General features: G+C 43.0%; 1 protein-coding gene and 1 long non-coding RNA gene across 2 annotated transcripts in view; one reads left to right on the forward strand and one right to left on the reverse strand.

Annotated features, from left to right (window-relative positions):
- The window catches only part of Cdk5alpha (Cdk5 activator-like protein), a 39979-nt gene extending 35001 nt beyond the window's left edge, over positions 1–4978 (forward strand). Inside the window, exon 2 of the mRNA XM_080271242.1 lies at positions 4548–4978. Coding sequence (XP_080127368.1) covers positions 4548–4961 — 414 coding nt within the window. The 3' untranslated portion in view covers positions 4962–4978. The remainder of the gene's footprint in view (positions 1–4547) is intronic.
- LOC145398353 (uncharacterized) overlaps positions 1–15856 on the reverse strand; it is a 47196-nt gene that overhangs the window by 15890 nt on the left and 15450 nt on the right. The gene's annotated exons all lie outside the window — the stretch shown is intronic.

Genomic DNA, 15856 nt, shown 5'->3' on the forward strand with positions numbered 1-15856 from the left:
CGTGTCCTACTTCTCTATGTACAAAATTCTCACTGTGGATTTCTTGCGTAACTCTCTTAGGGTGGATAGCTGTGGTGGAAAGGGCAATGATCTGGCTACGAGCACTGCAATCGATACGGGAACTCACTCCTCCCTCCCTCTTTCTCTCCCTCCCTCCATCTTTCTTCCCCCTTCCTTCCGTTCTGGTTTCGTCCTCCTTTATCATATTTTCTTCTCTCCCTGACTCCCTCCTTCCTTCAGTTCCCTCTCGTCCCCTTCCTTTCTCCCTCCATTCCTCCCTCTCTCTCTTCCTACTTATTTTCCTTCTTCTCTTCTTACTTTTTCTTTAATCCTTCTTTCTGTCCTTCCTTCTCTCCCTTTCCCCTTCCCTTTTCTCTCCTTCCACCATTTGCTCTCTCCCTCTCCCTCTCCTTTCCCTTCTCTCCTCTTCCTCCCTCACTTCTCTTATTCTCTCTCCATTACCACCCTTTCCTCCACTGTTTCCTCTTCTATCATTATTCCCTTCCCCCCTCTCTCTTCTCTCTCTCCCACTCTCCTCCTTCCCTCCCATTCTCAGTCTTGCTCTACTTCTTTCCACTCCCTAATCTCTCTCTCTCTCTCTCTCTCTCTCTCTCTCTCTCTCTCTCTCTCTCTCTCTCTCTCTCTCTCATATTTCTCACTTGACCTCATTCTGTCCCATATCTCAATCTTTTATCATCTTTTTCCTTTTAACTTTAAGTCTCTTCGTTCTTATTCTCTCTCTCTCTCTCTCTCTCTCTCTCTCTGTATCTATCCATCTATCTATCTAATTCCCCCCACTCAGCCCAACCCTCCCTTACATAACATCAATTCCACCACCTCTCTCTAAAACTAATGAATGTTTTTCGCTCTCTTTTCCACCCATCTCTCTCTCTCTCTCTCTCTCTCTCTCTCTCTCTCTCTCTCTCTCTCTCTCATTAGCGAACAGGAAAATGCTGTTTGCAGGAAATTTAGTGATGCCGTGTGTGTGTGTGTGTGTGTGTGTGTGTGTGTGTGTGTGTGTGTGTGTGTGTGTGTGTGTGTGTGTGTGTGTGTGTGTGTGTGTGTGTGTGTGTGTGTGTGTGTGTGTGTGTGTCATCTCCCTCTTCCCTCCCTGGCCCACCCCTCTCTACTCATTTCTCTTCGGTACCTATCTATCTACCAATCAATCTGTCTATCAATCTATTTCAACCTATCCATTTATCTATCAATCAATCATTGTGTCTATGTTTCTATCTATCCATCCACTTATCTATCGCATATAACTTTATAAAACAAGCCCTTTTCCCTGCCTCTTCTATCTACCGTAACCTTCACCTCTAACCTTCATCCCCATCACACCTCCTGCTCTTTGTCTTCCCACTCACAGCCTTCCCCTTTAAACACTTAGTCATAACATCTTTTCCTAAGTGATTTATTCTGCCTATTACACCTGACTGTCCTCTTCTGATATACTGTATGTATATATATATATATATATATATATATATATATATATATATGTAAATGGAGCCTCTGTGGTAAAGTGGTAGAGCGTGTTTTCGTACATGGGAGAACAAGGGTTCGCGCCCCGCCAGGGTAATAAACTCTGAGTGTTCACCCGGCCACGTACTGCATTGGAGGACACAAAGGGTGCTGTGGTTGAACCAGTGTCGCATACTATAAAGTATGCTTGCACCCAGTCGGCTTGCGTGGGCCGATTACACTTGGTTCACAGACTACACACACATCCAAAGCCACTCCAACACAACAATTACACTTACAAGCACTTCTCACCCTACATACAATCTCTACCAGACAGCCTAAGCCACTTGGTAGAGATACATAGGCTGTACCGTCCCCATTTCGGTCGGGATAGGCCGGTCCTGCAGTGGATACTCAAACGGCTAAGGATGATGATATATCTATCTATCAATCTATCTATCTCTATCTATCTATCTATATCTATCTATCTATCTATCTATATCTATCTATCTATCTATATCTATCTATCTATCTATATCTATCTATCTATCTATCTATCTATCTATATATATATATATATATATAAATCCTTCTAACATTGTCATAATCTGCATGAACAACGTACAAATGGGTATTAACCAGCCATATCCAAAAATTTAATCGCTAAAAAAGAGTTGTTAGGGAGCCTCCAAACCCGACATGAATACGGGTCTTAAACTCACACATACACAACAGACGGCCATACAAATAAATAAATAATCAAGACTTTCACTAAGTTATTCAAGTAAATAAATAAATCGCTAAGAAAGGGGTGTTACGGAGCTTTCTCATCCGACGAGCTTCTGGCTGACTGTAGACGATTTATTTATAGGGGGAAAAGCCACTGGTACTCCAAGGGTAAAAAACCGTCTTGATCACCTCATTGCAGCGCTTGTAGGGGGGGTTGGTATTTAATTCTGGCTGGCGACTGACGATTTTATTCAGCAGACGAAGAGAAAAAAGGACATCTCTACGTGGTTCATTTTTTCGGGCCATTTTCTCTGGTATATTAAAACGTGTGTGGTTTGCATGAATCAAAGAAAGTGTGTGTGTGTGTGTGTGTGTGTGTGTGTGTGTGTGTGTGTGTGTGTGTGTGTGTGTGTGTGTGTGTGTGTGTGTGTGTGTGTGTGTGTGTGTGTGTGTGTGTGTGTGTGTGTGTGTGTGTGTGTGAAAAGAAATGGATGATCGAGATGTTTTTTTTTTAAAGCTTTGGGTGACGGGATTTTTTCTGGGTGTGTAAAAGTGTTTGGAATTAGTGAACATGAAAATCAGATTACACCGGATTACTCTCTCTCTCTCTCTCTCTCTCTCTTTCTCTCTCTCACTCACTTTGGCCGGACTAGACACTACCAATCGATTTCTCTCGCCCCTCCGCCTCCTCTCTCCCTCTTCTCCTACCTTCCTCTCCTCCTCTTTCCCTTCCTGCCCTTCCCCCTTAACCCTTCCATTTTCATTCCAGTTCTGCGCATATAGTTTTCTCCAGTTTACTTCCTTCTTCCTCCATCTCTTTCCCTTCTTACTTCCTCCTTCTTTCAGTCCCTCCTCCCCTTCTATTCTTTCCTCTACCTCGTCTTTCCCATTTCATTTTTTTCTTACTCTTTCCCCTCCCCCCCCTCTTTTCCTTGTGTCCTTCTCTCCTCTTCTTCCTTCTCTCTCTCCTTTCTTCCTCCTCCCTCACCTCATCCCTTTGTCTTTCCTCTCCTTCCTTCCTTGCTCCCCTTCTTCTCTTAACAAACCCTTCGCCTCCATTACGGCTCAACGCATTTTGTTTCGTCTCCCCTTTCACGGCCCTCCTTCCCTCCCCTGTAATCTCTTCCTTCCTTCCTACCCTTCTTCCTTCCCTCTTCCGTCTCTCTCTCTCTCTCTCTCTCTGTCTCTTACTTTCTTTCTTCCATTTCTCCATTACTTCCTTCCTCCTTTTCGTTCTCCATTTCTTTTCACCTAAACTTTCCATTTCTTCCTTCCTCCCTTTCCCTACCTCTTCCTCCCAACCTTTCTTCCTTTCTTCCCAGCTCTTCCTTCCTTCCTTCTTCCCTTTACTCTTCTTTTCCTCCCTTCCCCCCCTCTTCCTTCCTTCCACCTAGGTCTATACACACTCGCTTTCCTTCTCCCCTTCAGCATCACCTCCTTTCCTTCTTTCACAGTTCCCATCTTTATTTTCGCCTTTCTTTCTCCACGAATTTACTCCGCTCCATCCACCTACCTAAACCCGAGTTCTCTCTCTCTCTCTCTCCCTCTCTCTCTCTCCATTCCCCTCTTCATCTCCATTTCCACTTTCATATAGCTACAAAAATCAATTAACTCTCTCTCCCTCTCTCTCTCTCACTCTAAAATATTCCCCACTCAGCCCAACCCTCCCTTATATAACATCACTTCCAATCTCTCTCTCTCTCTCTCTCTCTCTTTCTCTCTCTCTCTCTCTCTCTCTCTCTCCCTACCTACCTACCTACCAACTGTACCTACCTACCTACCTATCTATCAGTGTCTCTCTTTCTCCCCTACTTCAACAATCTGATTTCAAAATATCCACAAGATAAGAAAAATACTCAATTAATTTGCAGTTGAAAATAGATCCATATAAAATAATGAATAGAGATTTAATCAGAATATTCCTATGTGTTATTTCTGACATGGGTTGGTGTTTTTTCTTTCTGTTTAGGATCTGTTTTATTACTGTTGCTGCCTTATGATTTTTTTCAGCTTCGACGTGATGATGATGATGATGATGATGATGTTGGATGGATGGTGTTCCTACATGTGATGATTATGAATGATGTAGGTCAATTATGATAATTCTAATGATGATGATTATGAATGGATCGGCTCAACGATGACGAGGAAGACGATGCTGATGACAGATGCTGCACCAAACAATGTTGCAGCAGACACGTGCAATTAAAAACAACGACAATTATAAGTAAAGACAATAAAGCCTTTACGAATCGATACAACTAACCTGACTAAATCAATGATGGTATTGTCTGTGTATGTGTGTGTCAGTGCAGGATATTGTTGGTAATGTTGCTAACGCTGTTGTATAATTTCAGGACATCGCGTTCATCAACCCCGCCAACGTGGTGTTCGTGTACATGCTGGTGCGAGAGCTGGTGAGTGAGGAGGTGGGCAGTGAGCAGGAGCTACAGGCGGTGGTGCTCACCTGCCTCTACCTGTCCTATTCGTACATGGGCAACGAGATCTCCTACCCACTCAAGCCATTCCTGGTGGAGGAGGACAAGGAGCGGTTCTGGGACCGCTGCCTGGCCATCATCAACACGCTCAGCGGTTCCATGCTGAGGATCAACGCTGAGCCATCCTTCTTCACCGAGGTGTTCACCGAGCTGAAGGCGTGTGGTCAGCAGCAGCACCACCATCCGCAGATTATATCCCAACCCGCCCTGGTGCCGCAGACCGCCCCTCTCTCGATGCCGCTGCCGCAGCAGCCGCAGCAGACGGCCGCCTGAGCTCGGTAGGGCCGCCGCACCGCACACCGCCACCCAGTAGGCGCCCTGCTGGCTTGTTGTTCTTGTTGTTGTTGTTGGGGGCGGCGGAGGGGCATCCTGAGCGGCGCGGGGCCGGGTGTGGGTGTGGGTGTGGGTCAGCGGAAGGTGCGGGTGTCAACCATACAGGTACCCATGCCTACCACAACCATGCCGGCATTGAGCTGACCCACACCACGCCACACCCACACCCACACCCACACCAGCCCCTCCAGCCCTGGGTGTCGCTGCAGCCGGTGCTACAGGACCAGAGGCGAGCACACACCATCAATCCGGGCCGCACACGTGGCTCCCAGGGCGGCCACACCAAACCACAGGCCAAAGCTTCGAACCCAGAGTCTCGTCCACCGCAGCGGCCACACGTGACTCTCCTCCCCAGCACCTCCCACGCCACGCCGCCTGGGGACACGTGCTAGGGACGAGGAGAGCACCACGGCTGGGAGGCACAAACTTACCATCAATTCCCTGTCGTAAATAACATTCACAAGTACAGTAACTCTGGTAATGTCAGGAATGACTGGGGAAGGTAAGCGAAACTTATCCATATCTCGTCCTTCGTTTCATTTATAAAGGCTCGAACATGCTTGCATGCATCGGCCTTGGTCACCTAATGGACTAAAAGCTTTAGCTGCGAGAGGGAATTTTAAAATATTCCTTACTGCTGGAAGGACGGGAAAAACAGGGGTGCAAAAACCTTCCACCATGTCACGTTCTTCCTGTAATATATATATATATATATATATATATATATATATATATATATATATATATATATATATAATCAACTTGCGAGCGGGAATTGACGGTAAGTTATAAATCTCCAGCTCTGCAGGATGCGGCTTGGTGTGATGCTCTCAGTCTCGTAAGAAAGGTTGTGGATATATATATAACTGAGAACTCTAGTGCGCTTTAAATCTACTTCTACCCAGTTGTTTGGGAGAAAATATTATATACCGGTGAGGGTAGACGAGAGAGAGAGCCAAGTCTACCTACATAGTCAACCACACAAGTCGAGACGTATTTTCGTAGGCATAGGAGACTTCGCAATACCTTTCCCCTAGCGATTTGTTCTGCACAATACACCTTTTTATCCTCTTTAACCGACGAGATATACCAATGATTACAGATACAGATAGAATACAAGAGGGTATTAAGGTGTAGTAGGTAAACTAAATCGCCCAGGAAGAGGTGTTACGGAGGAGCAACAATAAATTATGCGAGGGCGAGTTTTTTTTAGTTCATGGTTGTCGAGATGGGTGTATCATCCCACCCTCCATGCTGACCCTGTGTGTGTGTGTGTGTGTGTGTGTGTGTGTGTGTGTGTGTGGGTGTGGGTGTGGGTGTGTGTGTGTGTGTGTGTATACTATGCATCCCACACATCTATTACTGGCCATTATAAAGTCTCCATACACAACCGCTCATGACGAGAAAAAATCTATACAGTATATATATACCGTATATAAGCAGTTTTATGCAGTGGAAAAAAAAATACAAGGAATTATGCAGAAAAAAAAGACATATTATCCACACAGATGTTTATGTAGAAAAATAAAAAGCATACTGAAGCAGCGAAAAATATACAATTTTTATGCAGAGAAAAAAAACGCGAAGTTTTATGCAATGAATACTGTAAAACGACAGACTCTGAGATGAGAAAATTACGAGGAAATTATATGCATTGAAAAAAAGGGGGGAGGGTTTATTTAGTGAAAGAATGAAGTGTTGTGTACCAAAAAAATATATATACAGGTAAAAATAGTGGAAAAAGAACGACGTTTAATGCAGTGAGGAAAGACAAGCAAGTTATAAGCAGTGAAAAAAGACAAGCAAGTTATAAGCAGTGAAAAAAGACAAGCAAGTTTTATGTGGTGGAAAAAAGAGCAAGTTTTATGTGGTGGCAAGAAACAAGAAGCAAGTTTTACGTACTGGTGGAAAAAGTGCAAGTTTTACGTCGTGATTTAAAGAGAAAGTTTTATGTAGTGAAAAAAGAATATATATCGTAAGTTTTATGTAGTGGAAAAAGAGAACAAACATTACGTAGTATAAAGAAAGGCAAGTTTTATGTAGTGAGGAAAAGACCCATTATTAATTTCCCGTTTTTTTTAGCTCAATGTAAAACTAATGGCAACTCTTGAGATCCAGTTCAGTCCATGCCGGGAATCGCTGCCACTAAAACACCATTGAAAAACACTACTAATACTGTATACACTTCAAAACACGGGCTAGTGTGTGTGTGTCTTGTGTTTTAATGGCCATGGTAGTGTGCAATCAGAGTGCTGCTGTGATCTCGCCCGATAAGGAGGCTTCGTGGCACCTATCCCTCAGCGATTTATTTCACGTGGAACACCCCATTCTTCTTTTATGAGGCTTCGTGGCACCTATCCCTCAGCGATTTATTTCACGTGGAACACCTTATTTATTTTTTATGAGGTATCGTGGCACCTGTTCCTCTGCGATTTACTTTACGTAGAACATATTGTTCTTTCATGGTATGCAGAACATCTTATTTTCCTCTTATGGCATTTATGCAAACGTGGTTCGTGGCACCTGTCCCTCAGCGATTTATTTTGAAACTATCTGTAATTATTACGTTGTGTATCATATTCGAATATTCCAAAGATACCATTGCACCTCTTCCTCTGCGATTTATTCAGGACAAACCTAAATTACGAAGATATCAACAAAGCCATCGATACTATTCAAAATACGGGTTAGGAGGCTCCCTAGCTCCTGTTCCTTAGCGATTTATTTTTGGATATGGCTGATTAATATCTATCTGTCCCCTAAATATATGCACAGTTTGGGGATGTTTGAAGGATTTTAAATAACACAGGACAGTACGATGTAATAAGCAAAATAAATCGCATAGAAGAAGATGTTAACGACTTCCTTCGAGATTTTGGTTACACAGAGCTTATCGTTGTCCTGATTTCAACATTACTTCCTTCTCTCTTCTTCCTCCTCCCCTCTTTCCTTTCCTCCGCCTCCCTCATTTCCTCCCCCGTCTCCTCTCTTCTATTTCCTCTCCCCTTTTTCTCCCTTCTTCCTTCCTTCCTTCCATATCGTTGTCCTGTTTGTGACTTGGATCTTGTTGTGAACTCTCTCTCTCTCTCTCTCTCACACACACACACACACACACACACACACACACACACACGAGGCAAGAGCTAACCTATTCACTACTCTCACCTTTCTTACCTACATACCGTTTTATAAAACTCCAGAAAGGTCTCTCGTTATGAAAAGTTCCCCCTCAGCTTAATAAAAATCATCTGGAAGCGGGAACTATAAATTAAAATGGTCCCATCGTAGTGCGGGGACCAATCATTCTAAAGTCACAAGCAAACACCAGAATCTTAGAGTGAACAAGAGTGAAGAGTGTAAGAATGATTAGGGAAGGCTTTATGAATTAGAGGCGTCAGTTACAAGCACCACCGCTTCACTACGAGAGGCTTAGTAAATGGAAGAGTTGGCTATATATTTCGTCAACCTCTTCAGTCAGAAAATCGTCCCCCATACGCTGGAAAAAATCGTCTTCCCACTGCCTTGATAAAACATTATAGGGAATTGATTGAACGTTATCATTATTGTCACATTTATCATCATCCTAATCCTGTATCACACCTAGGGATGGGGTGAAGCAGGATCCTGAAACAATAAGAAAAAAACATTAGGAAAGTATGGAGAAACATAACGTAGAAATCAAACAACTAAGGCAGTAGGAAAGTGAGAAGGAGAAGCATGAGCAGAAATAAAGCAGTGAAGGAAGGAGGAAAGTGAGAAGACGCAGAAATAATGCAGGTAAAGAAGTACAGACGTGAGACATATAAACATAAGTGAGAGAGATAAATATAAAGTGGTTTAGCAGGTGGAGATCACGTGACCGGAGCTGCACGGGTGTTAACTAGAGCGTGCAATATTTACCAGCACAGCAGCAAATTCTATTTATCTATCTATCTATCTAAAACTAGACGCCTTAAGCTCGTTAGGAGTGGCCACAAATAAATCGCCGCCATGTCGCCCTGCTCCCTGCCATTTCGCTGCCCTTCCCCCAACTTACAGTCCCCTCTCTTATATACCTCAACATTCCCAACACATCGCTGTACTTAAACTGCCATGAAGTAAGCAAGACCACATAATATGAAGGTAATTTTGTGGGATGTCAAGTGATTATTGGAGTTCATTAGCCTGCATCCATCATTACGTTGAAGTGAGAGAGATGCGTTATACTCTCTCTCTCTCTCTCTCTCTCTCTCTCTCTCTCTACCTGTGCACATGAAAGCCTCTCATTCAGCTAACCAAAATGAAGAATACGCCATCGTTGTGAGGGGTTAAAAGTGCGTCCACGTGCGTGACAGAGTTAACCTAGTAACCAGGGAGATTAAACTGCAATCTCCTTCCCCTCCCCTCCCTTCCCATCCCACATTCTCCCCACCTATCCCCACCCCTCTCTGTACCCTACCCTACCTTTCCATACCCCACTCCACAACTCTTTACCTTACCCCCTACATTCTCCCCACCTATTCCCACCCCTCTCTGTGCCCTATCTTAACCTTCCATACCCACTACCTTACCCTCACCTTACCTTAACCTACCTTACCCTACCCCACCCCACAATCCCTCACCACACCTCTACCCCCATCATGTCCTTCCCCTACCTACCCCATGCCCTACCTTACCCTACCCTTCCCACCCTCACCATGGCTTACCTCACCCCACCTCTTCCTAACCCCACATCCTCCCTACCTCTCGTACCCCCCCCACCCCACCCCCAGCACAGCGAGCAGCACCAATATTGAGCGAGTGAGAGTGGGGTGGGGGGAGAGGAGGGGTGGCCTGGGGTGGGGCCTCTCTCTATTAACCACTCACGAATAATCTCATCTTTATTTTATTCTGCTGTCCACAAACGACTTTAGTGATTGGTTGAGATATTTTGGAATCGGATGTTTGGTCATTATTTCATCTATTCACTACGAGGTCTTTCTTAAGCTTAACAAAATCTTCTCAAGACAGCAAGAACCAATTGAAAAAAATATTAAAAAAGAGTAATTGGTGTGAGTGATCCATACAGAATCAGTTTTCACCTCGTCCCTGTTCCCTCACTAGTACAACTGCAATACGGTATTAGACTTGCTCCGACCATGAGAGGATTAAGGTGTAATTTCGAAATGAATAGCTAAGGAAGAGGTGCTACAGAAGTGTCCCGTGCCAGCGAGAACACAGCTACATAACCCTGGCCTTCCTTATCGCTTATCTCAAACCGCCATGCCCTCTGTCATTCCTCCCCGTGTTTTCACCACTTCTTCGAGAAAGATGTTTTAAGGAAGTAGGTAAATGACGGATATACTGCACAGCTCGATGTATCTCTGCTAAGCTGCATAAATGTCTGTGAACGAATCCAAAACAAAACAGGAAAGGCGTCATGGCGGTGGAGGTTAATGCAGTGTGTCTGACCCGGTGTTTGTGTTGCTGCCACACTGAGGGCCAGGCGGGGCGGGGGGGAGGGGGAGTGGTGGTGGGGGAGTTGGGTTGTGTGATCAATACATGGCGTTGTGTGGCCCGCCACCTGGTTCCATATGTATAAACATTCTGGAGATGATGTTGTGGATACCATCGCTTATTTATACTTTTGTCTTCTTTAATATACCCACAAAATATCAACAAAACACTTCACACCCAACTAGACTAAATGCTCATATATATATATATATATATATATATATATATATATATATATATATATATATATATATATATATATATATATATATATATATATAAATGAAGGAAACGGTATATGATAATACTGAACATCATGGAGACTTGTTTGTAGCTATTTCAAACTGATTAGGATTCTTGAGAGACACGAATCCAGTCCCTCACCCCACACTCAGCCCAGCCTCACCCCCTCTCCTCCCTCTCCCATGCTCACCCTCATCCTCACCCCACCCCTTCCCCAACCCAATCAACCCCACATGCTCGCCCTCGCTCATAACCTGCCAAGTATGCAAACAATCAATGATTGTTTCATTAAGAGAATACTGTAATTAATATACTGTCGTAGGTCCAAGGGTCGCAGTCTAAGTGGCTCCGGAGATTTCGTAATACCTCTTCCTTAGCGATTTATTCAGCACATTACACCTACTGTATGTATCTTGTTGTATGTTACTGAGGGAAGGTACTGTATGTTGAGATTAACACGATATACCAGAAGAGAGAATGTCCAAGTGCAATACGCTAAAGAAACCGCTACGGAAGAGGTGTTACGAAGCCTCCTGTGCCAGCTAGAACACGCCCCTTCTCAGTTTTCTTTGTTAGAGAATTGTACTCGTATCTTTAAGCCAGAGACGAAACAATATCTGCCGGTTTACAGGCAGACGCGCCACTACTGTAACGAGACATTGGGTGATGTGACGTATGTTTGATTCCACGATGCCCGTTGCTTCCAGACGATTTTATTCAGCTAAACGAGAGGCGACAGATAGGGGATTAACACTCTCAGGCTCCTATACTCCCTCTCAGCTGGAAAAAATCGCCCGGCGGTAGTAGGATAGAGCGTAGAGTTGTTCGTATCATGGGACGGTGGAGAGAGCTTCAGAAAATCCTCCTCGTGTGATTAGAATGAAATATACGTCATTGGATTGAAGTGGTTAATAGCTTTGTTGATTACTAGCGATGATGGTGTGTGTGTGTGTGTGTGTGTGTGTGTGTGTGTGTGTGTGTGTGTGTGTGTGTGTGTGTGTGTGTGTGATAGAGAAGGATGCAGTTTTCATTTTGTACCTGTTGCATGTGCGCCACAACAGTCGCTATAAGGTGGTCGCGTCATCCAATACCACAATATCACCACACCACACCACAACCACCCCAGTACCACACAACACACACCACCCTAGCACCACACCACACACTACCACACCACAACACATTACCACACAGTACCACACCACAACAATACCACCACACCACTCCACTCGCATCTCGTGCATTAGGACGCTCCTTCAGCACCTCTTTAAAGATATATTTCCGCCTATGTCACGTTAATTATACCTATTTATGTCAACCTTCTATATCAATAAACTTAAAATACATACTAGAAAATATCAAGATGGTAAAATGAAGAATAAATCGCAATGGAAGAGGTGTTACGAGGTCTCCTAAGCTGACGAGAGTAGGCCGAACATCCCACCTCAAACCAACACAACCCCAGCCAAAACAAACTCGAATCTCAAACTCTTTACTCCAAGAAAGTGCGATTTATTTCCAAGCAGGGAGAATAAACCCGCACTCGAACGCAAAACCATAGCTGTGCTCGCTTAGAGAATAAAACTATAGTACTCAAACGCAAAAAAGTATAGTAATAAAGTAGTGTAATCATTCTCATTTGAGCTCAGTGCTTCATGTGAGTTTTTCGAATCTCGGGGTTTACGGTTCGACTGCAGTCATGTGTCGAGATCTGGCGGGAAGTTTGACGTGGCCACCATGAACTGAACAGACATTCATTTGTTAACTCTGCTATCATTGGCCTTCCTTTCCTTCCTCCCTTGTTTCTTTCATTCCTTTCTTCTCCCTAACCTTCCTTCCTTCTTTCACTCCTTTCTTCACCCTGCCAGGCTCTGCTGTTTTTGTGTAGAGATGAGGACAATACCGCCAAGGACTTTACTAACTTCTAATACACTACTGCCAATACCATAAACTTAACACACAATACCAAATCTAATTCTCCTTCGACATCACGTGGAATAACACTAATAAACCATTAGACATCTATCATTAATCCCAGCAAAAACGTCTACAATAATCAATTTAACATACAAAACAACATTACCCAACTAACTCAACTATCCTTTTTCTTAACCTAGGATTGTCTTAATAATGTGAAGGATATGAGAGATACTGCTATATTAATCCCTTTTATTCCTCTGTGGATGTTGGAAAGGTCAGTAATTTTCTTTTGATTATAAGTCCCTGTCTTTCAGTATCATAAGAACTGTATGAAAAGGAATGTGTATCGATAGACTTCTGCATATTTTATACGATTATTGTAATGATGTTTTTAAGTTAGAGCATATTAATCAACTGTTGGCTACACTAAGCAAAAACTGGATGTATTTTATAACAATTATGCATATACTGTACAGCTTCCTCACAGATATACGTGTCTAATTTCTAATTCTAATTTACTTCATGACCTGTGTTACTAAGTCTCCATAAGCTAGCCATTTACAATCTCTTACACTGCATCTTACTGTTCTCAAACCCCGCCATGTCATTCTTGATTTAACAGAGATCTAACTCACCCTCACCCTTTCAGAGCATCATGGCTTCAGAACAGACTACACTCGGGGCCCCTATATCTTGAACAAGGGTCATGTGAGGCTGTTTGTACATACTATCAACTTCCGTATCAGTTTTTACATTTCACCTTAAGAGCCTAATCTGCTTTAAAAGCTATCCCACTCATCTGTTTTGACAAACTATCTTCCTGATGCGCTTTTCAAGGTATTCTACTAATCCTTTTCTACAAGGTATCCTACTAGAACCTTCCCAACATCCACACCATCCCCTTCCTTCGTCAGAGAAAGTTTGTATCGAATCCCCATCTCTTACGTGCGTTGGTCTGCCTGCAGGACTTTTTCATAAACCTATCTCCTCCTGAAATCATCCACTGATACCAAAAATGTGTGCAATATTTTTTAAACTCAAGAAACTCGTTGTACACTCACGGTCGATATTCGCTCCCTCCCCATCCCCAGCTATGAGTGCAATGGTTTGGAACGGCTGTAGGCTGAAACCTAACTGGGAACGAAGTTGTGATCTATGGGTTAGGTTTGATTCGTTGCTAACACAGGTTCATCCCCTTCTACTCCTAAGTTTCTAATGGCAGGAGATAATGTGGGGATGAGGAGGGAGGAACTAGCCGTGAATGTACAGTTGTGGTCAATGGTTCATGTACACTGTTTCGAAACAAGTATCAAATTTAAACGAGACATAGCTAATCCACCCAGAAGTAAGTTGACAGGGGTTCAGAATCTCTCTAAAATCATCTGGAACCCCAAGGAGGCAGAAACCCGTAATATCCAAGTTGGTTGAAAGGTTCCGAACTCTCTTCACTGGTTTGGAACCCAAGACCTATAATAAAACCCGCAATACTGAATAGCTTGGAGGGGTTCAGAATCTCACTTCATACGCTCATAACCCCCAAAGTGTAAAGCCCATAATACTGAAGCGATGTCAGCTGGAGGGGTTCAAACTCTTTGCTTTACTGGTTCAAAACCCAAAACGTGTACTGTAAAACCCACAATAGTGAAGCAGGTTAGCTGGAGTGGACTAAACTCTTGCTTTACTGATTTGGAACCGAAAACAAGTAGTATAAAACCCCTAATACAGAACCGGGTTGGCTGGAGGGGTTCGGAGTCTCGCCTCGTCAGGTCGGAACCCCAAGTGTGTACAGGAAATACTGACCACAACTGTACTGTACTGTGTTAAATGGCCGTGATAATAGGGTAAATTTGCTATGCTGGGATTTGTGAACCATTTTCTACGTAAGCTTTAAGGTGTACAATTTATTTTGGGATGAGTTATGAGTGAGATTATCTGTTGTATTCTTGGCGGCTAGGGAGATTTCGTTGCAGCCTCTTCTCAGCGATTTACTCTGCACATTACACATCGATATCCTTGTGTATATATGTCTCTGATATTAAAACAATACAAATAACATACAAGGGAATGATAATGTGCAATAAGCAGAATACGCAGCTAGAGAAAAGGCGCTACGGAAACTCCAATGCCACTCAGGATACGACCTAATATATATGATAAAATACGGTGTCTGTTACGTTGATCTACCTAATTGATCTGTTAAGGTGTTTTTCCGTTGTTACATTCAGAGTTGTGTATCTATGAGTTCCATCACTTGTTACGGACCAATTTGCTGCTGCTCTCCTTTGTGTTTATCATCTAAGTGTTATCTTTTTTTTCCTGGTGGTAGCCTAAACGTTTGTAAAGTATGCACATCACGTTTCCATTGTTATTTATTATTAGTCATGTTTATTATTGTCATCATTGCGCCCTTTCTTCACGCTGGTTTGGGAGTTCTCGTTAACATCTCTTCCTCAGCGATTTATTTTGACTATTACACCTTTGATATCGACTTATAGGATACTAGTGTAATATTATATCGATATTAAAAAGATATAACTGACTTCCTAAGAGAATGTTGTGGTGTAATAGGCAAAATAAGTCGCTATTAAGGAGGTGTTGCGATGTCTCCCAGGCCAAGAGGAGATTTGGCCTAATTTTCTTTATACCTGCTGAAAGAAGGATGAGCTTTCAACACAATCACAAGTTCCATCAGCCCCACACTGCACCACTAAGGCTGTTCTTGCGGGCCTGGGAGACTCGCTGGCACTTCTTCGTGACTAGTATATTCTGCCTATGATACGTAAGGAGGGCCTGTATATTTTCATCAGGATATAATGAGCCGAGAAAAATATATGACCGTGAAATATGCGAAAAAAAATCTATATCTTCATTTCCAATTTCCAAACAAAATTCAAAAGATATGTTACAAAAGGAAATGAATTTGTAATAAGCAAAAAATGGCTAGGGAATACTGTAGGTGGATCAGGAAGTGTGTGTGTGTGTGTGTGTGTGTGTGTGTGTGTGTGTGTGTGTGTGTGTGTGTGTGTGTGTGTGTGTGTGTGTGTGTGAGTGTGTTCCTTAGCCATAATTTTCGAACTCAGTATTCTTATTCCTCCATATGTTCTCTGAATCCATTATCGACATATTCGGATTCAAATAATAATAATAATAATAATAATAATAATAATAATAATAATATTAAAAAGACTTGACATAGG

Source organism: Coenobita brevimanus, chromosome 45, assembly GCF_032717465.1.
Source record: "Coenobita brevimanus isolate Jiangsu-jjx chromosome 45, ASM3271746v2, whole genome shotgun sequence".
NCBI classification, from domain to species: domain Eukaryota; kingdom Metazoa; phylum Arthropoda; class Malacostraca; order Decapoda; family Coenobitidae; genus Coenobita; species Coenobita brevimanus.